The 26,441-nt window shown below is 35.1% G+C and overlaps 1 protein-coding gene across 4 annotated transcripts in view; it reads right to left on the bottom strand.

Annotated features, from left to right (window-relative positions):
- ARMC8 (armadillo repeat containing 8) overlaps positions 1–20,723 on the bottom strand; it is a 120,432-nt gene extending 99,709 nt beyond the window's left edge. Inside the window, exons 1-2 of one of the 4 annotated variants that reach the window (XM_012544612.3) lie at positions 20,307–20,723; positions 454–530 (exon numbers count right to left, since the gene is read on the bottom strand). In XM_012544612.3, coding sequence (XP_012400066.1) covers positions 454–530; positions 20,307–20,351 — 122 coding nt within the window. In that variant the 5' untranslated portion in view covers positions 20,352–20,723. Of the gene's footprint in view, positions 1–453; positions 531–6,329; positions 6,365–20,306 lie in introns of those variants that run through there. The other 3 variants (XM_023499129.2, XM_023499130.2, XM_023499128.2) reach the window with 3 other exon arrangements.
- Positions 20,724–26,441: the final 5,718 nt, after the last annotated feature.

Raw genomic sequence — 26,441 nt, 5'->3', positions numbered from 1 at the left:
AAATATAACTAACCTTGTCAATGATAACTATGTAAATAGCTATTTTTCTGTAAATAAAACTGCTTAGTAATAGAGACTGGAGCTGCAGAAGATAAGGACCCATCCATACAAAATTCAGAGTAATATTAGAGGAAAAATATAAAGTGAGAGTCTTTTGCAATTTGATAAAAAGAATAATTTCATTTTAGTGTATCAACCAGTTCTCTATAGCAGCAAAAATATTTTCACACAGGAAATATTAATAACTATGAATAATAGTACTACACTTCCTAGTCAGTTACTAAAATTCAATTTTTTTAATTGTAAAACTGAAATCAACAGAATCACACAGTGATGTGCTATTTTCCACAGATAATCCAAGTAAAATTAATAATATAAGACAAAAGATTCAAATGCTGAAAACAAGAAAAATTTAAAATACACTCTTAAAGAGGTAAAATAACTATTACTTACATAACACCTTGTAGAACTTTCTGGGGATCAGGGTCAAATAATCTGTCAACATAATGACGACTGCTAGCTGTCACTTCCTAAAAAGTAGAGGAAAAAATGATAGTTGAAGCCAAGAAAATAACAAATTTACAAAATTATCCATAACACTAAATATCTGACAAAGAGAGTGGCAATTATATTTTTAAAATAGTATTGCTACTCCCTGTAAGTATGCAAAATGTCCAACTACTATCCTATTCCAATATAAAATTTCCCTGATGTGAGAGTGATCCTAAATTTCTTAAAGGCTGTTATAATCAAAACATAAGCTCCAATAAACCCTATACCAAACTAGACAAGCTTTTAATATTTTAAAAGTCTCATGACCAAATTTTCAGTCACCGCCATCATCTTCCTGAAAAGTGTTCAGGATTTATCTCACATTGGATATTCATGATTAAATGATGATTCATTTGAAGTCTTTAAGTATGTGATACTTAACTGATGATCTTTTCTAAAAATAACTATTTTGTCATTTCTATCATAATATAATTCTACTATAAACTTATTTAATTATTTTCTTTAAAACCTATTTATTAAAAAAAAATAAGATAAAATTTTAACTCACTGATAGTTCAGAACTGTTAGGATATTTGGGGAAATAAAAATTCCAAATTAAGAATTACATGATAACATAATAAAATGAGAAGTTCCAATTATAGAGATAAGGAAATTTTGCAAATACTTTACTGTGCTCCAACTATAATAACCAGCCAATATTTATATAAACAAATAATTCTCACTTATCGCAAGAAATAGGAATAGACTTGATAATAAACTTTGCTACCTTTAACCTGTTTAAAATAAATTACCTGTTATAATATTTCATTTGAGTATGTATGAATTCCTAACTGACCCTGGAAAAGTTATAGCCTCTCTAAGTCAGTTTCTTCTGTAAAATGGGTATAATAATAAATGTAACCAATATCCATGAGGTAGTATGAGACTCAAGTATGACTTCTAAGGTAAAGTGCATTTTGAACTCTTAAATATTGCATAAGCATCAGGTTGTTTTTTGTTTTGTTTTTAATTATTGTTACAGGGTATATTATAAGATAAAATGAAGAATTAGAAAAATTAAATTGAAAAATACCTTGTTCTTTGCTAGGAAGAGTAAATTTCATGAGAATGACACTATTTTAGAAGTTTACAGACTTTAAACACTAGCAGCTAAAATTCCAGTACATTTTATATAAATAAATAACTTCATAGCAAAATATATATGAAAAAATTAGTGAGCAAAAATACCAAAGAGAATTTTAGGAAATAGCTTTTTGGGGTTTTTTTGAGAATAAATTGAAAGGGAAGAAAGTTCTATTTTCTGAAATATTTTTAATGTTATTTCATATTTTGAAAAATTAATTACATTAAAACAATTTAGAAAATTGATTAATTTTTAAAAATCAGAAAGACACCACCGAAACATTGGAGATTTACTCTTTTTTGCTTCTGGATCTATGCTATAAACCCAATAAAATTACATAACAGAGAAAGGAATTTCAACAAATGCTACTGGGCAAAACAAATAGGAAGAAAAACTTAGATCCATACTCCACACAATAACCTCCAGATGAACTGATGAAGTAAATAATTATAAAACCAGAAGAAAACAGGTCAATATACTTGGCCTAAATTTTGAGTAGGAAAATATTATGCTAGACTGCATGTGGTAAATTACAAGTGCTTTCAATGATCCCATGCTTACATAACTGGGTTTCTTCCCTGTCACAAATGCCAATTTTGTTGATATCATTATTCTGATGCTTCAAGTCATGGCATTAAAATTACAAATGACTCAAAAGACAAAGCAAAGATTTCTGTGCTCAATAACCATTAGGATTTAAAGAGGTTAAAGAGATCCTGGCTCCACCACTCACTAACTGTATAACTTTGAGTGAGTCATTTTATCTCTCCAAGACTCAAATTTCCTCACAATCTTTCCCCAAACCTATCCTCTCCTAATTTTCCTATTACATTCTTCAACACAACAACCCTTCTAATTGCCTTGCATTGCAAATTTGGTGTTCCCCAGGATCTCTCCCCATCATTCACTTCCTATACCCAAATCGTTTTCAAACTTGTCCTTTCTATCTCTACATCTTTCCTCAACAAATCTCCCTTTTACTCAGAGCCACTTCTTATCTGGATTATGCTAGTCTCCCAATATATCTTCCAGACTCAAATCTCTTCCCTCTTTAGTTAATCTTCCACACATCTGCCAGAGTGATTTTTAAGTCTGATATTATCACAACCCTGGGCAGCTGGGTGGCACAATAGATAAAGTTAAGGACTTTAAGTCAGGAAAACTCATCTTCCTGAGTTTAAATCCAACTTCAGACATTTAACTAGCTGTGTAACCCAAAGCAAGTCACTTATTCTGTTTGCCTCAGATTCCTCATTTGTAAAATGAGCTGCAGAAGACAATGGCAAACTACTACAGTATTTCTGCCAAAACCCCAAATGGATTACAAAGAATCCAACAAGACTGAACAGCAGCAAAACATCACATGCCTATTTATTCTAAGGTCAAATATAAGTTCCTCAGTCACTTAAGGCCCTTCATAATCTTGATCCAACTTACAGCTTTATTATACACTCTTCACACACTCTAGTCAAACTGTCCTTCTTGCTCCTCTTCACATGCATTACTTAAATTCCTGTCATCTCACCTTGGTATTGGCTGCTGATCTCCCTCCCCCCATGCACAAAATTCAATCCCTATTTACTTATGCTTCTTAGTATCCATAGCTTAAATACATGAAAACTTTCCTGAATATTACAGTTGCTAATGCCACCCCTTAAAAATTAAATTTTATTTATTTGGTTCATACTGATGCACAAGATTTAAATAGGTGGAAAATGAAAAGGGAGAGTATTTGAGGGGGGGACCAGCAAGTGCAAAAGCAAAGACAGAGATACAGGAGATGGAGTGACAAGAGTGTGGGAGAAAGGGTTGCCCAATCCTAATGTGTGTGTATATTGATAAGAAAAGTATAGGAAAACTGGAAATACTGAAAGGGCTTAGGTCATAAATGTCAATACTGTCTCCTCTGAAAAGACTTCAGTTCTGTGAAGGCAGTGGTTATTTCCATTTTTAGGTTTTGTATTCCCAACTACAGTGTCAGGAAAAGTGTTAGCAAGTACTTGATGACTGATTTTCCATATGGGAACTTTACTGTTTTCACCTCCTTGGGGTATTATTGAGTCAGGTTATGTATTGACTTTTTTAATATAATATTTTTCAAAATGGTTAGACCAAATTATAGCTCCACTTATACCTCATTAATGGGCCCATTATTGGAAAAAGCTTTAGAGGTCATCTACTCCAACTTCCCATCCAATTTAAAAATCTCTTATATGCCTGATAAATAAAATATGTGCAGACCCCTGTATGATAGTGATAGATTTATTTTTGTCCCAATAGTCAGAAGTTATGTCATAAAGGTTTCTTACTGTAATTAAAACACACATAATGTTGCAATCAAGTATGTAGAGTTCTAGACCTTATTTATATCCTAACTGCAATTTTCTAGAGTCCTCAGATTAACAGTATACACCTCCTCAAATAAATTCCCTCTTTTTCACTATTACTTTGACACTTCTTTAAAATAATAATTAACTGCATTATCTACTTGTAAACTCTCACCCCATAAATTCCAATATATATTCTGATTATTTTATATTTGTTCTTAGTAAGATTAGAGCTGTCTTAATCCATAGTACCAGGATGTTACATTCTGAAATCAATATTTCTGGGTTTTACCTTTAAAAGAAAAAAAATCTAGGAGGTGGGAAAAGGGTCTAATTGGTTTCTAATGTGAATAAAAGGTAACAAGAATTCAAGAGCTTTAATGCTGTAATCAAGAAGATAATTTGGAGATCATAAAGTATAACCTCTCACCTCAAACGCATATTCTCCAGAACAAAGGTCTCAAAACTTACTTATAAATTATATACATGTGCTACTGTACTAAAACATAACTATATAAAATACAAATTTTAAAAGGTCAAGATAAAGATGAAATAACATTTAATCCTATAGTCAAGGGAGAACTCCTGGAGTTTACATAGTAAGAGTAAATATGATCAGCCCTACACCACAGGAAAATCACTGGCAGCTGTAGGGAAAATGGATTGGAGAAAGAAGTTAACTTAGGTGAAGAAAACAATTAGGAGCCATATCCAATCACCTTGTGATGAGAACCTGAACTAGGATGGTGGCTGTGTGAGGAGAGGCATAAAGAGCAATATGAAAGATACAGTTGTAAAAATCAACAATTTGGCAACTGAATAGATATGTGAGACTGGAGGGGAAAAAACTGATGCTGACATTGAGGTTATGCAAACGTAGATGACTGCAAGAAGCCGGAACTTTCATTGCCCACAATGTAAGAGCTAGCCTTCAACAGGTTCCAGCCTTTGTCTCTAGATATCCCCAGATGCCCAGATGTCCAGAGATCCTCAGATCCTAGTCGGAGAGGAATTGGGGAAGAAGTAGAATTTGCCCAATGCCATTTGCACAAGTGCTGTGGGTTGCTATGTGGTGGTTAGTTTCGGTTATAATTGCCATAAGGATCTGACACCTACTTCAAAAAGGAGAGCGTTGAAAGCTTGTACCATAGAGGGAAGGAATAGAATGGTGAGATTGGAGATAAGGGTAGGATTATGTTGGAAACAAGCCTTCTGACTAACTATTATAGGAGACATGAACTGTCTTCCCTTGAATTGGTAATGATCAACCCTTAGAATCAAATCACAGGTCCCCTAGGAGATCTCATGATCCACTTTGGAGAAAACTGCAATGGAGCACTCTGGGCAAGTTCTTCTTTCAACGAGTAGGAAGACTGTACTTTTTTCAGTAATACAATTCATTTTAGGGCAGCTCTGACAAGTGGAAAAGGCTTTGCTATTCAGAGGCAGCAAGGTGGCATAGGGAAGTGCTGAGCCTAGAATTGAGGCTGAATTCAAATCCAGCCTCAAACACTTATTACTTGTGTGACCTCCAGTAAACATTTAGCGTGTCTGCCTCGGTTTCCTCAACTGAAAAGTAGAGGTAATAACAGGGTTGTTGTGAGAATCAAATGAGGTAATAATTGTAAAGCACTTAGCATAGTGCTTGGCATGCCATAGGTACTATATAAATGCTTATTCCTCCCTCTCTCCCAAATTATAAAGTCAAAATCTCTGCCCATTTATCCTGGGTATATAAAGAAACAAAGAATAAATAAATCTTCCAGACAATTGCACTTATAATATCTGAAGATAACTAAAGGGTCATCTTTACTCGTAGATTTCCTCTTTCTTCCCCCATTAAGAAATACCATATTTAAGCTTCTTGTCTTCCCTTACACCTACCAAGTACACTGCATCCCAGTATTTTAGCATCACTACTTAATAGTTATATTTATTAAAACGCAACTTTCTATTTACTACTTTACACTATAAAAACTGTAGCTATGGTTTAAACATGCTAACAAGTATTTTCATGGAATGTGATATCTTCTATTGGGTGCCACTTTGTGTGTATATGAAATATGCATAAATATATGTGTGTGTGTGTGTGTGTGTGTGTGTGTGTATAAACACAAAATCCACATACTGGTCATATCTTATTCTGCACCTAGAATTTATCTTTCTGTCAGGAAATGGGTAGCATGTTTCACTAATAGTACTCAAGAATCATGGCTGGTCACTGCAGGGATCAAAGTGATTAATTCTCCTAGTTGTTTTTCTATACAATATTATTGTTATTTTAAAAACTGTCTTCCCAGATTTGCCTGAAACCATCCCTTTTGTCATTTCTTATGATGCAACAATATTCTATTACTTTCACATACCATTACTTGTTCAGTCATTCTCCAATTGATTGGGCACCTCCTTAGTTTCCAGTTCTTTGCCACTAGAAAAAGAGGGCAGCCATAATCTTTCAAAGAACAAATTTAAGAACAGATTTTGCAAAGTCTTAAATCACTCTCATATACAAAAGCTTTAGAATTCCAAGGAAAAATTAATCTCTGTTTCAAAAATAATTCAAGTTTGAAAATAAAAAGTACCAAGTTGCAAACACCTCATCAGCTTTTCAAGTACCAATAGTAACTTTCTAATCCCAAAACCTAAATAAGAATAGGGAATAAATTAAGCACATTCAGGCATAGAAACTTTTTGACCTGTTTCATTTCCTTGCTCAACCAGTTTGCCTCTCTTTAGGCAATAGGTACTCTCTCCCACCTTCCATCCCAGTTTGAACACCTGAGTGGCATAACCCACTGCAGAATTTTTGAGTTGAAGAGATCTACTAACCTTAGCTTCCCTATTAGAGAGGATTATAAGCATTATGTGTTGACATTCTAGAAGCAGGGGCTGTGTTACCTAAATTTTGTATTTTCCCCAGCTTCTTAGCATAATACTCTACAATTATATTCAGTGAACTGGTATCTACTAGATGTGAGGCATTGCTTAGTGTTTGATAAGTAAGTTTATGCACTCTAAGAAAAAGAAAGACTCATAATAAAATGTATACAAACAATATTTCATGGCTGGGTAACTGGTTGTGTAATCTCTAGTGTCCATTGGCATAGACAAACATAACATGAGATCTAGACACATCTGGCACTTCCTCAAGCCCTCAACTCAGATGAGAACATGAAGACTTTTATTTAATTTTTTTTTTTTAATTTTTAACAACTCACAGTTATATTTAATTTGATTTTCAAAATTATCATTATCCCCATTTTACAAAGAAACTGCAGTTTCACTGTGATGAATTTATTTTCTTATTGTCATAATTTGGCAGACCTAAATCACAAAACGACATCTTTCTGACTCCCAAGTCCAGTGCTTTCTCCACTATGAGATGCTGATATCTCTTATAAATAGTCCCAAATTTCTGAAGGACAGGGTATCATGACAAGCATAGGATATAAGTTCAGGTGCTCCTGGTTAAAACAAAAGAAATACATTTGCAGACATCCACCCGAGAGTGATCTGAATATTTGACAAAATCGCTATAATCATATCTTATTTAGCTTTGGATCTCTATGTCTAGCATGGTATTCTGTACATTGCAAATGCTTACTAAGTATTTGTTGAATTAAATTTATCTGATTTTGAATGAAAGGGTCCCATTGTTCCTTTTAGATCACAGATAAAAATTCAAACTACAGCTTTATGATGGTGAAGTTGTCTTACCTCTCTTCAATAAAGAATAGAGCACTATTAGGCCTACTTAATGCTTCTGTGGTTTTTACTCATCAGCAATGCCTGTCATTTGAAACAAGAGTACTATAATATATTCTGAGAATGGATTTCCATCTAAGGTCTCTCATTTAGAGTAGAAGGGAACTTGACAAATCATTCTTACAGCTGCCAGGCTCTGGAGTAATAGGAAAGCCATGGCTACAAGTGAGAATTAGGCGTGGTAAGAGGTGACTGATGTTTACGGCAATAAAGTTCTTTTAATCATTCGATATCAAGGGTTAAATTTAAGTATAAGGAAACCTATGTGTTGATAACACTCATTTAAATAGCAATTTAAAGTTTACAAAGTGCTTTACATACATTATTTAATATGTTCAACATCCCAAGTGTTATTGAATCAGCAAGTATTTAAGAGCCTAGTATGTGCCAGGCACAAAGAATAAATATATATATACACACACATACACATATATATACACACACATACACACACATATATATATCCTTCTTTCCATAGCTCACATTCCAATAAAAGAAAACAGCTAAATAAAAAATATAAAGCATTAATATCCAATTAATAAATACAAATATATACAAAACAGTTAAAAACTAGATAGTTGTGGAGGGGAGTTTGCAGAGAATAAACATTTATTTAACACCTACAATATGTCATAATAATGGGCTAAGTGTTTTACAAATACTATGGCATTTGAGAGATCACTAGCTGTAGGAGAATATGCCACATATAAAAATAAATACTAATTATATACAAAGTGATACTAAATAATTCAAGAGGGAAGGTGCTAATAAATCCCTCAATTAAAAAAAATCCTATGAATTTCATTCTTAACTTTTAACATCCCCAACTTTCTCACCAAGATACTGAATCCCTATGTCCTCCAAATGCTACCAGTCCTCTTCTTTTTTTTCTGTTTCAAGTCTTACAATGAATATTTGGAATTCATTTCCTAATTTCAACTTATTTCAGAATACTTTTCTATTTTGTTACTGGTGTTTCGCCTCAAGTACATTCAAAGTAGAAAATCTCCTACTCCCCTTTCCCCCATAGCTTTAAAGAGAAAAAAGAATTCTACATTTCTAGCTTGATGGCTGAAAGACAAATTTCTTAATCTAATACTGAAGTAACTGTACTCTACTGTTTAGTTTTATAACCATTCGAAAGCATAGAGGCAGCTAGATGCACAGTGAATAGAGCACCAGCCCTGGAGTCAGAAGGAATTCTACTCTGATGTGCATTTCTTAATGTTCCATTTGCATTTTTTATTTTCTTCTCTTTTTTTTTGCATCACTACTACTACCCAACTGTTCTCATCACCATCTCAAAGCAGTTCTCCACCATAAGATAATCAAAATGAATCCACAAATTGACTTTGTCTGAAAATGTGAATCACTTTGCACCTTTATTTCACACTTTAGAGTTACAGAGAAGTAAAAATCATTTATTTATTTTAAAGAATTAAAATGTTATATTAACATTAGCAAACAATTTTAAAATTAAGCAAAGAAACTACAAAACTATTTTTAACTGCAATTCCATATTATGGTTGAAGGAACAAGAGGCAGCTAGAAAGAAAAAGAAAGTAGAAGGAAACAAGAAAAAAAAGCAGGAAAGAAATAGAAAAGAAAAAAAATGCAAAGAGGGAACTGCACAACAATAAAGGACAAATAGTTTTAAACCTAAAGATGTTTTGAAAATAAGCCTGCCTGTCAAGAATATCAGGGGAATTTTTTATTTTACAATATTCATCAAAATTAATTTGGTGTTGGTTAAAAAAAATTTAAGTTGGTAAAAGAACAAGATTAGGTACACAAAACCTGAATACAACTGAACACACTAACATAATATTTAATAAAACCAAAGAATGGAGTAAGGACTCATCAATGAACAAAATTATGGAGAAAACTATAAGGCAATCTGATGGAAATTAGGTTGAGAGAAAAACAAGTCATGTGATAGATATACCACAATAATCTCAAATTGAATAAATAATCTACATATAAAAGGTTATATAAAACAAATTAGAGGAGAAAAGACGGAGATAACTCTCTGCTAACAATGCTTACTTTTGATGAACTTGTATTTCAATGAAGGAAAAAGAAAAAAAAATATATATATAAACTACATATGAATAAAATATAAATCTAATAAAAAAGAAAAGAACATACTAACATACTAACTGAGGAGGCAATTTGTTGGAAGAAAAAGGAACTGGAAACTAAGTGGATACCCATGAGTTGGGGAATGACTGAATAAGTTATGATATATGAACATAATGGAATATTATTGTTCTACAAGGGTAAGGGGATCCAACAAGAGGCAAAGATAAATAACAGGAGGAAAAAAAAAGTACAACTATTTTATGATTATGATAAATTGAAAAGCTTCTGCAAAAACAATTAAATAGATGTAATTACAATAAAAGACACCATGAACTAGAAAAAATAAGAAATTTCTCTGATAAGAGTCAGCTATGCATGACATATAAGGAACTGATACAAATACTTAAGAATATCCAAGCCAATCTCCAATATATAAATGATCAAAAAGAAAAAAGACAAATTATTAACCACCACATTAAAAATATTCCAACTAACTAATATGAAATCCAAATTAAGCACCTTAATAAAGCCTTACATCCATCATAATAGCAAAGATGACAAAACATGGAAAAATATTATTGATGGTTATGGAAGGATATTCATTACATTAATACATTTTTGGTGAAGATGTGAGTTGGTCCAAATCTTGTGCAAAGTAATTGAAAAGTATACTAAAAATCATTCTCAATCTATAGATACTACTGTAGTCCTAGATCCCAAAGAGATCAAAGAAAAGGAAGAAGCAGCACTTTTTGTTGCAGGAAAGAATTGGAAATAAAAGTGATATATCAGTTGAGGAATAGCTGGATTATGGTATATGAATTTATATGGTATATGGAATATATAGGGTATATGAATTTAATAGAACATTTAATAGAACATTCTTGTGCCATAAAAAATTATAAATATGATGGACTCAAGAGAAACCTGGAAAGGTTAGTAGATAATAAATCAAGCAGAAACAGGAAAAAATTGTATATAACACTGGAGGATAACAGCCTAGGAAAAACTCGGGGACTCTGATCAATGCACTGTCTACTCACAAACCCAGAATCCTGTTAATAACAAAAATAACATTTACATAGTGTTTACTACGTGCCAGGCACAAGCTAAGCACTTTACAATTATTATCTTATTTGATCCTCACAACTCTTAGAGACAGGTGCTATAATTAACCTAATTTTACAGATGAGGAAAGTTAGGCACAAGTTAAGTGACTTGTCCAGGCCAGATAGCCAATAAATATCTGAGGCCATATCTGAACTCAGATTTACCTGCCTTCACAAGCTCTATCCACTTAACTACTACCTGAAGAAACATGTTTCCCACCTTTTTCTAAAGATATTATAGAATACAGGTGTAGAAAAAGATACCTTTTCAGACAGTCAATGTACAGGAAATTAAAGTTGATTTACTTAACTATGCTTATTACAAGGTTTTATTTTAATTAGGAATAAAGGATGGGGAAAGAAGTAGGTAGATAGTGAGAGTGAAGTCAAAAGCAATCAATCAAAAGTATAAATTAAGCCCTATTGTATGCCAAGCCCTTTGCTAGGGTACTGGGGATAAAAGTACAAGAAGAAACAATGCTTACTTTTGATGAACTTGTATTTCAATGAAGGAAAAAGAAAAGAAAAAAAAAATATATATATATAAACTACATATAAATAAAATATAAATCTAATAAAAAAGAAAAGAACATACTAACTGAGGAGGCAATTTGTTGGAAGAAAAAGGAACTGGAAACTAAGTGGATGCCCATGAGTTGGGGAATGACCGAATAAGTTATGATATATGAACATAATGGAATATAATTGTTCTACAAGAAATGATCAGTAGGATGATTTCAGAAAAGGCCTAGGAAGACTTACATAAACTGATGTTAAGTGAAGTGAGTAGAATCTGGAGAATGTTGTACATAGCACCAACAAAATTATGTGATGATCAACTGTGAGGGGTTGGCTCTTTTTCAACAATGAGGTGAGTCAGGCCAATTTCAATAGACCTGTGATAGAGCCATCTACATCCAGAAAAAGAACTATGAGGAGTGAATGTGGACCACATTTTTTTTTTCACATATTTTCTGTTGTTTGCTTTCTTTTTTTTCCTTTCTCAATTTTTTTTTCCTTTTTGATCTGATTTTTCTTGTGCAGCATGATAAATGTTTTAAAAGAATTGCACATATTTAATCTCTATTTGATTATTTCTTGTCTAGGGGAAGTGAGAAAAATTTGGAACACAAGGTTTTGAAAGGATAAATATGGAAAACTATCTTTTCATGTATTTTGAATAAAATAAAATATGAGGAAAGGACCTGAGAGAGTGGAAGGAGAGGGAAACAGGAAGTTTGAGAAGAGATGAAAAGATTTGCTGTGAAGTGTGGGATAATGAGATATAGTAGGATTACCTAGCATCAATGAGGATTCAGTTGAGGCTGTATTACATGAATTTGTGGAATAGTCAATCAAAATAGTTTTATGATTTTCTCCACCTTCATTCAGCAGTCCAAATATAGAACTATCTAAGAAAGGACAATACAGAGTTGAATTGGCAGCAAGCGGTCAAGATGAGGGAAAGAGGGAGATGATCAAGGAGAGAATCAAAGGGTCAAGGGGCTTGAAGGTCATGAGGCAGACAGAATAGGGTTTTATAAAAGAAGAAAAAACAGTAGGTTATTGTCAGATAAGGAGATTTCAGAATTCTTGAATATGAAGATGGCACAAAATAGAAATATCAAACTGGGAATACTAGAGTTCCATAAAGTTTAAAAGAGTTTTACACTAAATAGCACAGAATAAAAACCCAATTCCTTAGTCTAGCATTGAAGGTTCTCTATATTTCCAAATTACCTTTCCACTCTAGACTAGATTCATCACTGTCCCCATGCACATCACTTAGTTTCCTACTTCTGCACTTTTGTTCAAATGATTTCAAATGCCTGAAATGACCTCTTTTTATGACTAACTCCATCACCCATTCTTTAAAGGCCTAAGTCAAATATTACCTCCTCCATAAAATCTTCCCCAATTATCTCCCAACCTGTAAAATATTTTTTCATGACCTCAAAATATTATGTGCCCCTTTTACAAACAATATATTTTAATGTATTATATTTATCTATCTACATTTCTTATCCTCTTCCCCATCTGATCTCTACCTATACTGTACCTTAAGAGTGGGGACCTGTCTAATTGATGTTAGCTGCCCCAGCAACACACCTGGGTGAATAATCTTTGTTTGTTGGAAGCATGAACTAAGAATCCAATTCAAAATAAGTGTTCAAAACTTTTCCCCTTCAGAATATTATTTTTTCTTAGCTATATGGCAGCATTCAGTAGCAGATGGGAATAAATAGCAAAAAATGATTGTGTAATAAAAAGAAAAGGTATTAATTGGTGGGAGGACAGTGTAACGGAGAGAGTGCTAGACAACTCCTGGGTTCAAATACCATTTCATATATAGCCGAGCAAATCACTTTACATTTTAAGTCTCAGTTTCCTCATTTGTAAAATGAAGGGGTTGAACTGATAACCTTTAAGGAACTTTCTAGTTCTAAATCTATGATCCTATGAACTTAAAAAAAAAATTATAGTTTATGGTTTATAAATTAATGGAAGGCTTATCCTACATTGGTCCAAATAGAGAACATTCCCACATATAAACTACATCTCTTATTTAAGATCTCTATAAATGTAAACAAATACTAAAATACACGCAAATACACACACAAAATCATGTATGAAATAAACCTATATCACATATATACTGAGGGAATGGTTTTGTGCATTGCTTTCATTCAGGTAAAGATATTTTGTTCACTTTTGTCATCACCTGCATTGTCCCTTTACTACCAGTATAATTATAATCTCTACCCACTCCCCTCACCCCTCCTTAAGTTTTATAGAAACCAGACTCAGGGTGTAAGTAGCAGCCTATGTTAAGACCACTATGGTTCTTTTGCACTTAGAGGTCCTACTCTAATATAGGTCTTACTTCACTGCCTAATTGTGAAAATAATCTTGAATTTTTAGACTATGTAGGCAGAACACAAGTTCTGAATGAATTTACGAACTCTGTAAAGTTTTTCAGTATCAACCACTGGATTGTACACCTGTTGTTATGTTTTATAAGGCTTAACATCAGTTTGACAACAGGATGATGAATTGTCAGTCAGCAATTCTCTACAAAAGTCTAAGTTGAGGAACTGGAGAGGAAAGGCGTTTCCAATGGAGGAAATATCCACATAAATGAAATTACAGTTATTTAAAACACTGATACATGATATATTTTTTTATTATAGCTTTTTATTTACAAGATATATGCATGGGTAATTTTTCAGCATTGACAATTGCAAGACTTTGTTTCAACTTTTCCCCTTCTACCCCCAACTCTTTCCTCCAGATGGCAGGTTGACCAATACATGTTAAATATGTTAAAGTATAAGTTAAATACAATATATGTGATACATATTTTTACAAATATGCTAGGAACTAAATTCCATATGTATCAAAGTTATTCATATTTAACAATTTTATAACATGTGACAAATACTAAAAAAGTTATAATTTAAAGTAATTTGTTGCTAAATATTTGTTGATTTATTTTGCAGTGTTTTAAATCTGAAACACTTTAGAACTAACAGAAAATTTGCGTTACATTTTCATTTTCCCATATTAATTACGTGTTATTAGCTCCTAGGTGCTTTTTGTTGAATCACAAATGAAGTATATAGAGGGAGATGAAGGAGCAGTAAACCACTAATTGACATTACAACCAGAAAAATTTATATTTTGAATATTCAAGTAGGAATATACCAACTACAAGGGTCAATTTTCTTTCAAAAAATATTTTGACTACACATGCATACCTCTTATCTGAAACATATATAACTAGGTAGACCATAGAGGCATAGTGAATAACTAATGTTCAATGAAGGAAGGCAAGTGGTTCTACAGTTTTCAGAAGAAAAGGAACTACTTTAACAAATATTGTTATACCTTTAACTTGCAATCACCATGGTGTGAGTTGGCAATCCTGCAGAAGTTAAGGCAGCTCAAGTCTACTGGCAAATCAAAAAAAAAAAGCTAGACTAAATCCAGTATCACTAGAAATCCTTAGTATCATCATTAACTTGAGTTCTTTAATTTTTCACATGAAGGGGCTTAGCTAATAGGGTCTCCACACACTGAATTCAGATAGTGTTGAAAGCCTAACAAAACAGTCCATGTAAGAACAGACATCACTACTGTATTTCCAACTCTCTTTGGACCAATAATAACAAATCATAAATCCAGTAGTATTGATTTATTTTGGCACAACCTTTGATATACTTTCTATAGTTGGCTCTTTATAGTAAATTAATGACAAACTACTTTAAATTGTTCATTAAATCTTTACAACATTCCATTCATTGGTTTTACTATAATTTTGCTATTAAGAAACGAGGATGAGTAATATTTTATCTTTATATAAAAAGTTTTGAGTGCCAAGTTGCAAACCTCATCAGTTAAAAGTGAAGCTGCAGCCAAATAGGATGACAAAATGCCTAGCATTATTAACGCAGAAGGACCAGAATTTAAGAGGACCACCTGCATACATTGGCATGTTTTTTTTTTTTAACCCACGAGGCAGAAAAAAAGGATGAAAACATGTATTTTAAATAAAATCGTAATTTTTTTTTTTGCATCAACTGACATACTTGGTCCATTTAGTATTAGGGGAAAATATACAAAATTACACAGAAAGCATATCCTCATCTTTGGCGGATTTTTTTTTTTTGATTGTTTTTAATAGGCACTAGGAGAAAAAGGAAATAAATGTCATGCTCTCTAAGAAAAAACAAAACAAAACTAGATAGTAAGAATTTCAACATAGTCTTGGGAAAACAAAAATATTCTAGGTCAAAATAACAAAGTTTTTTCCATAATTAAGCATATGAGTTCACAAATACAACTATTATTTCAACCTATCAGTTCTGTTCTAGATACCAAGTAGTAGAAGACAGGATCTCTTCTCTAACAGTTTATAACCAAGATGGGAAGATATGTATCCATAAAACAATAAATAAAGCAGCAAATAAGTGTAAAATTAATGAGTTAAATAAGAAAAGCTTTCTAAATTCAATGTGTAAATACACTGGACCAAGAAAGGTTTCACATAGGTCAGGAAAGACTTCACAGAGAAAGCTGAAATTAAGATCAATCTTAAAAAATGAGAAAAAAAAATGAGAAAAACAGAGACAGGACATTCTATGTGAGCAAAAACATGGAGATTAAAAATTGCAACATATACTCAGGAAATAGAACAAACCATCTAGTTGAAGCAGAGACTAGAAAGGTAAACTGATCCTAAATTCTGAAACATCTGGACCATCAGATCATAGAACTGAAACTGAAAGGGTCTACAGGCATCTAGTTCAAGGTTCACGTTTTAATGATGAATATACTCCAGCACAGAGAAATTAAGCAATTTTGAGGCCACACAGATAAGTTGCACAATTGGGATTTGAATTTAGTTTATAAGTTTAGCGCTCTTTTCCCTGTATCACAATGAAAGACTTAAGTAATTTAGACTTTATCATGTGGGCAATCAAGAGTGAATAAATTTTTTTCAGTAGAAGAGTGATAAGATCAAAGTTGTTTAAGGATAACCGGACAGTAGAATCAAAAGACTAGAGAGATAATGACATCAGTTAGAAGGCTATTAATATTATTACTTTAAGTGGAAAGTAATAAATGTATTACATCATAGGTGTGAGGAAAACCACGAGAAATAACATCTTACATCTATATGAAAAGCTTCAGTGGTATAGTTCAGGTCTTCTTAAAATTTTTCCACTAGCCACCCTTTTTTTCAGCAGAGAAATTTTTTTCCCAATTCTGGGTATGTAGCTACCTTAAACATTCACTGAAAATAAATCATAATTTCACAACCTTCACATTTAGTTACGTGAACTCCCAGTTTAAGTCTTGGTATAGTGGATAGAGCTGCCCCTGAAAGCAGGAAGACTGGATTCAAGTCCTATGTCTACAGCTACTGGCTAAGAAAGTCATTCAAACTTTTGATACTTTCCAGGGGTCCTCAAACTACGGCCCACAGGCCAGATGCAGCAGCTGAGGATGTTTATCCTCCTCACCCAGGGCTATGAAGTTTCTTCATTTAAAGGCCCACAAAACAAAGTTTTTGTTTTTACTATAGTCCGGCCCTCCAACAGTCTGAGGGACAGTGAACTGGCCCCCTATTTAAAAAGTTTGAGGACTCCTGCTTTAGACAATTCTTATCTAAGACTCTAAGTTGCAGAGGAGTTGATTTACCTTGGTGTTATGGGCCAGAATTTGAAACAAGTTGCTAAGTCAGTGGAATTGATAGAGATAATGATTATTTAGCATGGTATTAAAGAGTTCTCTAGTTTACTACATGTACTTACTACAGTTCAACAAGATTCACACCTTCGATAAGAGACTATATAAGCTTGGACAAACTCAGCCAGAATCAGAATGAAGGAAGACCACAGAAGTGGTGGCAGGCTGTCCTCCTTCACTTCTCCACTGAAACCAAGACCTGGAAGGCCTCTGGAAAAACTAGCTGAGCCTCAGGTGAAGGAGACAAGACTTTGAAGAAGACAATAAAGGATTTGGATTTTAATCCCTGGCTGCACATGTGGTGATTACTGAACTGAAAGGAAGGCTGCTTCCAGAGACTCCAAGAAAACCCCAACAAGAGAATATTACATTTTAGAGAAGAATATTACACCTTGGGGATACAAATGTAAAGAATGAAGCAATTACTACTTGCAAGACTTTTACATTCTAACAATTTCATTGTTATGAATATGAATATATATGTGTATATATTTAAATCTATCTTTAAATTTATACAGCATTTGTAGATATGTTGTTTAAGGCTATGATAGAATTCTCAAATATTTGTGTCCAGCAAGAAACTGGAGACCTGAGACTGAAGCTCAGGAAAATCCTCAAATGCCAGGGATAGAGAACTGTTATCTATAGAGAAAATGATAATTAAAGCCGGTGGAATAAATTCTCTGAAAGAGAAAGTATAGGAGAGAATCTTTAGGCTGAATGAAATGTTCAAATTCTTTAAGCTAAGTGGCATAATGGATAGAACACCAGACTTGGAGTAAGAAGAAAATTCAAATGTGGCCTAAAACTTTTTCTAGTGTGATCCTAGGCAAGTCATATAACCCTGCTTGACCCAGTGTCTACATCTCTAAAATGGAAATAGGATCAGCATCTCACAGGGTAGTTGGGAAGATTAAATTAAATAATACTTCTGAAGCATTTTGCATACCCTAAGGCACTAAATAAATATTAAGAGGATCATGATCATGATAATTTAACTCAGTAATAGGCTCATAAGTTTTAGGATTAGAAAGAGCCTCAAAGTTTACCTAATCATATTCCCTCATTTTTCAGATAAAGAAACTGCAGTCCAGAGTTAAACAACTTGTCCAAAATTAAACAGGTATCAATAGGAGAGTCAGAGATTTTATTCCAAATCCAACTTTCTCTCTGATTTAATGCCTGTAGATACTAGAAATGAGATCCCCAGAGTAATGTAAATGAAGCTTTCAGTCACTTAACTAATGTATCCACTAATTTAATAAATTGGTATTCTGGATCAAATCATCTCTTTTGGACAGTATAAGTCAGTTTATCTTAGACAACAACTCTGGGTGAAATGAAGTTCTGGACCTACAGAATTATGAAACCATATCTCAAATTGTAACAATCCCACTAACAAACTGCACTTCAGAAGATAAGAGCTAATCATCCAGTTTGCTCTATCCAGCAATGATTATCACAACACGAATTAGGAAGCTGCCCTGAAGAAGGTTTCTGGACAAAATTAGAAATACTTTACTCTGTAAGTATGGTTGATAGAACTAGAGAAATTAAAAGTTCATAGTACCCTACTGGGCTGTAAACTTCATTGGGGCAAGGGCCATGTCAGATCTGTACTCTATTACTTCCTAACCACTACTGTATATACAGTACTTGCTCAATAAATCTCTACTGAACTGTAGAATCTTTAAAGACATTGCTAAAAGAAAACTACCATCATACTTCCAAAAATGCTCTTGGTGTCATTGTCAGAGACAGAACAATAACCTGATCTGAGTAGGGTGAGAATACATGTTTTTAGACCTTTGTGTTGAGTTTGATAAATAAGATACTGAGGTATATAGGATTTATTAAGATGGACTTGGTGTCATGGACATTGCTTAAAACTGTAATACTCGCATTGTCAATGCACCATGCTACATCTACAGTAAATAAGAAAAGTTACCATTTCCTAGCCCCGACTTGTTCTGTTCCAAAACCCTCTCAAAATACAGTGTATGTTGAGGAATAGGATGTAATCTACTTGAAACTACGGAGTCAAAGGGATCTGCTCGGTAGAATCTCAAAACTCAAAGCATTGGAAAGGGTGTGGAGAGGGGGAAAGAAAAGCACTAGAATAAAGAAATGTGAGGGTCTTTGGGGAACAAAAAAAGAGTTATCTGTTCCAAATCCCCGCCCCATGTAGAAATCCTTTCTAAAGTACTTCTCCCAAGCAGTCACCCCATCTCTGCCTGAACAATTCTAGACACCTTAACAAGCTCGCGACTTCTCCAGTCCTATAACTACTTTTGGACAGCTCCAATTGTAAGGGCTGTAAAATTTCAAACCTCTGGTCCAGCAAAACTGATTGGTATCCATCCCTTCTAAGTGTCAGCCTTAAGTGGTGTAAGGCCAAACTTACAAACGTGCCCGTGCTTATGGATGTCGGGTCATCCTCTTTTTAGTCTTTTAACTAACTCCCTCCAAGGAGTCGGCTGTATGTTACCCACCACTAAGCACACAAACCCCGGGCGGAGGCAGCCAGAGAACCGACCCCCTGGACAGCGCCAGAAAAAAGAGGTCAGACAGCAAATGCAAGCCCTCCACACACTTTTACGAGTTGCAATAAGACACCCCTCCCCCCCAGCCCCAAACTAAGAAGCGACTCCCGCATCTGTCCCGCTCCTAGGCTTGGCCCTCTCGAAAAACAGGGAGTGAGTGTGCAGGCCGGAGCCCCGAGCCCGGCAAGCTGCCCTCGCCCCGCCCCTCCCTTAGAGCCTCCCGGGGATCCCCAGGGAGTCGGGGGTTGGGGGTGGGGGGGGGGGGGAATTGTCCGCCATCAGCCCCAGCCGCTACCAGGTCTCGGGGCGGACCGACCTCTGGGCAACCCTGAATAGACTGGCCCCACCGGTGCCGGGGGTTCCGGGTTCCCCTAGGACCCCGCAGCCCGAAGCTGATCTCCGATTCCCTAGTCTTTAGAGCGTGCGCTCCCCAGACACCTCCCTGGAGCCCGGTCGGCTCAGGGAGGGCCGCCCTCCGGAAGACCGGACGGGCACCCCAGGAGTCGCCGCAGAAGGTGGCCGCGCGCGGAAGGCGGCGGAGCTGCCCGCCTCCCTCCGCCCCCACCCGGAGCGGCCGCCGCGGGTCACTCACCGAAAGGACGCTCATGCGGATTGGGGTCTCCAGCAGACACGCCATCTTGATCCTTCCCACCGGGTTGGGGTTAAGGCTAGGGATGGCTTCGGCACTTTCGACCGCGGCCTTCCTATGTCGCTACAAATCGTTGTCACTAGCGGGGAGTCCGGCGGGGGAGAGATTCACGCCGCTACGGGGGCAGCTGTAGCTCCGAGAAGGATATTCGATTAGGAAAAGAAAAAGAAAGGGGAGCTTCTTAACGAATCAGCAGATGGGAAACAGACGTTAATCTTAGTTGGGGGCGTTGAGATGGAGGAAAGGGGCGGTGTTCAGCAGTTGACGCATGCGCGGAAGGAGAATTGCCCTCGTGCAACCCCTCCGCCTGGGCGGGACGAGGCCTTTGCACGTTGAGTGGGAGCCCTCTAGAGGATGAGAATTAATGGAGCCTATTTTATGCTCCTTTAAAAGAAAACTTTTCTTGGATTTGGAATTGTCGGGAATCTCGTCCAGCGTCTTCCATTTACAAATGACGAAATAGAGGCACGCCCAGATTGGGGTTTGTTCAAGGTCACACACTTAGTAACTAGCGATCCCGTCGTGGGTTCTTGGAGACCTTCTCGAGGTTGTTTCCTTCATGTGTGGAGCGTTGTAAGATTTATGGAGCCCTCATTTCCCAAAACACGTCAGGAAACAGAGAAGTCATGTGACTAAGCCAGGGTCACTTCGTTATTTTGTATCTAACCCCTACGGCTCATGCCCCTAATTAAAAGTGAAGTTAAACAATTGAGGTAATTATATAATTATAACAAATTGTGTATTTCAGCACAAAAAAAAATCCAAAGTAAGTAACAAGAATTTACCCTATATGAATGTGTTAAGGTGTGGCTGCATTGCTTGAAACGGCGCCAAGATTCAAAGACTCCAGTTTCTGAGATTAAAAACTGCTGGAAAACTATAAAATAGCATGGGAGAAACTAGGTATAGACCAGCATCTCACACCTCACATCAAGATAAGATGAAATTAGGTACATGATGGACACATAAAGGATGATGCCATCTGATAGTCTGCCCATCAGAACAGTGAAGAAGAATTTATAAGATAAGAGAGATAAAACATCATGAAATGAATAATTTTATTACATTAAATTAAAAAGGTTCTGCATAAAAAGGTTCATCACAGTGAAAAGAGAAATCTGGCAAAGAAATTAAAGCCTGAAAAAATTAGCTATTGTTTAGAGAAATGCAAATTAAAACAGCTTTGCGGAGCTACCTCACGTCTATCAGATTGGCAAATAAGACAAAAAGGGGGAAATGAGGGGTGTTGGTAGGGATGTGGAAAAAAGTGAGACTCATACATTGTTGGTGGAATTTTAAAGTAAATGCAATCATCTGGTGAGCAATTTGGAACTATTCCTAAAAGATTATAAAACTCTCCATGCCAACAACATCACTGACATTCAGTGGGTGTATATATATATATATGCATATAGTTTATTTTAGTTCCAATTCTCTCTCCTCCTCTACCCCTCCTCATTTAGAAGACAAGGACTATGATACCTATTACACATATTAAGACTGATGCAGTTTCTACATCTGTTTAAAGGATGAGAGATTTTTGGCTGTTCTGCTTCTTCTTACAATCTTCTGAGATTACTTTTCATTTATACTGTGTAATTTCCCTCAAGGTTCACTTGACTAACTCTTGCAGGCACTTGCAAGTTGCGTTCCCAGACAGTAGATGCTTGTAACTTTAAGATTCTGGGGTGTGGTAAACTAAATTTATCAGCATTTTCCTGAGGTAGCTTCTTCCCCCAGTCCACAATATGAGCTAGAGTGAAGTTATCCTCCTAATACTAGAACATAAGTCCTCATCTGGCATATTGCCCTGAAATATCATGTGGCTGTAACATCTCCCCAAAATCACATAACAACACGCATAATTAGAAGTATCAAATTTTAAATTTATCTGGCTTATATCTTGTTTGTAAATAGAAGTTTTCATGCTCTCTCCACTATTAGTCAATGAGCAACTTGAGAGATGTAACTATTTCTACCTTTCTTAATGTTCAATGCCTGGTATATGGAAGACACTTAACAAGTATTTATTAACTCACTGACTGACACCTAAATATAGATATAGATAGATAGATAGATAGCAAAAAAAGGTAACTTACTCACCTCTACTACCATTATTCCTGGGGAGAGTAGACTCAAACTTAAAGTGGTGACTACTTACATTTGCCTTACTAAGAGCTCTTCTACTTATGGCATAGTGACTGCATGAGTTGCTCCACTCAGATGACAAGGCACTGTGAGTAAGCTGCTAGGATTCCATGCTGGTCTTAAAGAGATAGTTTGTTCCACAAGGATGCTTCAGCTACTATAGCTAGCAGCAGACTATCATGGGATCCAGTTGTTAGACTTTTGGTGCCTCTTTTGACTAAAAAGTCCATAAGGTCATATCTAGTCCATTTATTTCTAATGCTCATTCACTTAAGTCCAGGAAAGGATACAAACAACAGCATAAGTATCATGTAGAGTTGTGAAATGATCCAACCATTTTGAAGAACAATTTAGAACTATGCCCAAAGGACTATAAAACTACGCATACCCTTTGATCCAGCAGTGTCTCTACTGAGTCTGCATTTCAAAGAGATTATAAAAGAAGGAAAAGAACCCACATGTGCAAAAATGTTTATAAAAGCCCTTTTTTGTAGTGCAAGCAACTGGAATAGTTGAAGAATGGCTAAATAAGTTAGGGTATATGAATGTAATAAAATATTATTGTTCTATAAGATATGATGGGGGCAGCTAGTTGATGTAGTAGATAGAGCACCAGCTCTGAAGTCAGGAGGCCCTGAGTTCAAATCTGGTTTCAAATACTTAACACTTCCTGGCAGTGTGACCTTGGGCAAGTCATTTAACCCCAATTGTCTTAGCAAAAAAAGAAAGAAAGAAAAAAGAAATGATGAGCAGGCTGATTTCAGAAAAATCTGAAAAGACTTACATGAATTGATACTAAATAAAGTGAGCAGAAGCAAGAGAACATTGTACCCCATAACAACAAGATTATGTGGTGACCAACTGTGATGGACTTGGATCTTTTCAACAATGTGATGATTTAAGGCAATTCCAATAGATTTGTGATGGAAAGTGTCATCTGCATCCAGAGAGAAAACTATGGAGACTGAATGTGGATCAAAGCATAGTATTTTCACCTTTCTGTTGTTGTTTGTTTACTTGTATTTTTTTCCTTTCTCATGATTTTTTTTTTTCTCTTTTGATTTAATTTTTCTTGAGCAGCATGATGAATATGGAAATATATTTGAAGGAATTGCACATGTTTATATTAGATTGCTTGCTGTTCTAGAGAGAGGAAGTGGGGAAGAGAATGAGGAAAATTTGGAACACAAAGTTTTACAAAGGCATATGTTAAAAATTGTCTTTGCATATTTGGAAAAATAAAATATTACTAAAAAGCAAAAAATGAAATTAAAACCACTATAAATACCATGCATTTATAGCTACATGGTTGTCTGAGTATAGTTAAGATGGATGAAGCAGTTTCCCCTCTCCTATGCAGTAGGCTTACAGATAGTCTTCATCACTTATTCATTTTTTAAAAAGTACAATAAAGCCAATACCTGTGCATGTTCTAAAGTGGGGTAGAATCCTTCCACTATATGCCATTTTGCATTTCTGGAAACAGACTTGCCAGGCTTCCATTTTGATTGTCAAAAGACAGAGTATGTTGTACATACTCAAGTCTCCTGTCTGTATTTTATACATGTATAGTTTTTTGCATGTTATCTCACCCCTTGGAATGTAAGTTCCTTTGGATAGGAAAAGTTTTTTTGTTTTTGTTTTTTTTTTTTTTTAACTCCAGCTCCTAGCACAATATCTGGCACATAACAAACACATATATAAATACTTCTTTACTGACTTTTAATTGGGCAAAAGGTATTCTTCATCTACTTTAATTTTTCTGTAAGGTAGTTAAATATTCTTCTCAATGATTATGGATGTCTGGTGGTGTTTTTTCTCTTCTTTAAAATAATAAAGGTTCTCTCTGGGAGAGAGGGTTTCTCCGGGAGGTTTTCTGGAGGCAGCTTTAGTTTCAGTTGAAATAAATAATTACTCTCAAATCGCAGCCAGCTGGTAAAAGTTCAGATCTTTTATTGTGTCCTTCAATATAGCCCGGTTAGCTCAGAGGCCTATCTCTCTGCTTGGTTCTAAGAGCTCTTGCAGCTTTGTCCTTGGCTTCTACCTCTGCTTTCTTCAGCCTCCAGCCAGCACCAAGGTGGAAGATGCAATGAATCTCTCTTGCCTCGAAGATAGGGCTTGTGGGCTTCCTCCCAGAGTGCTCCTCTCCAACCCCAGTGAATGTTCCGGAGAAATTCTTCTAAGCTCTAAGAGTTTCCTCCATATATATGATCTCCCAAAGGTTAACTCCTCCTTCTGAAGGCAGGGATTATGGGTTATCTCCCAGAGTGCTCTCTGGTCCTAAGAACTTCAAGGGAGGTGTGAACACAAGCATTATTGTCTATCAGTATTAGCAACATCACCCTGCAAGGATTTGCTCTAAGGTGTGAACCAACAAGCACTGTATCAATTCTATTGAGTTAACATCAGGACCCTGACATCACCCTTGAGTTTTCACCTTGTTTCAAGTTGAGTTGACACTAGGATTCCAACAGATCTCCTTTTAGAAGGGTTTGCAAAGATTCATAATTTCATATAATTAGAATTAAGTAATTTGCAAATAGGAACATCTAAAGGCCTTGCATCATTTATATGAAAACAGTTTCATTTGGACTCTGGTGAACATTTTCCATGATAGTGGCAAATATTAGACTATATCTCTTTATTTTAAGCCACACTTGAAATTAATCATCAAAGGATCAAAGACATCCTTTTGTTACCTTAGTATTTTAACTAAATGTAACCAAGCTGTGGTTGCTGTTCATCCTTCATTCTCAAGAATACCAAAATGTGACAAAGTAAAATAAATTTGTCAATGAATTTCACAATTTTTTACATTGTAATTTTTTTTCAATATTTCTTTACTGAAATGTTTAGCATTGAGTTTACAAGATTTGATACAAATTCTTTAGTTTCAAATAATGAAGCAACACTTGTATTCTATTGGATATTAAGTATAGTATTGATAAACAGTTCACCTTTCTAAGTCTAACTTTGAGTATAGCCCATAGATTTTATTTATTTAATTTTGTTTGCAATTTCAGGTTCCTTCTGTCCTCCTTTTCTCCTATCCACTGGCAAGAGACATATAAGATCATGCAAAAAATACTTCCACATTAGCCATATCATGAGGTAAAAAGACAAGAAAAATAAAGAGGAAAAATATATGCATCAATATATACTCAGAATCCAACAGTTCTCTATCTGGAAGTTGGTAACATTTTTCATCATGAATCCTTTGGAATTGTTACGGGTCATTAAATTGATCATAATTGCTAAGTTTTTTCTCAGCTAATTATCTTAGCATTATTGTTGTTACTGTGTACATTGTTCTTCTGGTTCTGTTTACTTCACTTTGCATCATCTCATATAAGTCTTCCTAGGTGTCTTTTTGTAAGCATCTCTTTCATTATTATAGCACAATAGTAATCCATCATAATTGTATACCATAATCTATTCAATCATTCTCCAAAAGCTTACAGATTTTCAATGCAGTATAAATTAAGCTTCTAGATTATTGAAGTGTGTTTATCTCCATCTCTTGTTTACATTTCTTGTCCTTTTATAACACTCAGCATGATGCAAGATTATGTTATGGTATTCCATTTCGACTTATGAGATTCTAGAATGAATAAATAAATAAAAAAATAAATTAAGCACTTAGTGTCTACAAAGCACTGTGTAAAGTTCTGGAGATAGAAATAGAAAAGATGGTTCCTACTCTCCAGGAACGCACATTCTAATGGAAAAGATAATCCACGTAGAAGATTTCAGCAACAAATCAAATGTGAAGGTCCCATATCCTTTAGGTTTAAGTTCCTGAGCTGTTTTCACTATGGTCTGAAGGGGTATAGTGTTCAATGTGGTGGTGGTGGTTTGACTTGCTTGGCATATGCTGCCTCCTATTTTGTAAAAACAACTGACATGGAAAATAAATCAAGGAGAAATAAT

This window comes from Sarcophilus harrisii, chromosome 3, assembly GCF_902635505.1.
Source record: "Sarcophilus harrisii chromosome 3, mSarHar1.11, whole genome shotgun sequence".
Lineage (NCBI taxonomy): Eukaryota > Metazoa > Chordata > Mammalia > Dasyuromorphia > Dasyuridae > Sarcophilus > Sarcophilus harrisii.
The sequence above is the reverse complement of the archived record's forward strand: the minus strand, read 5'-3'. Positions and strand labels throughout refer to the sequence as shown.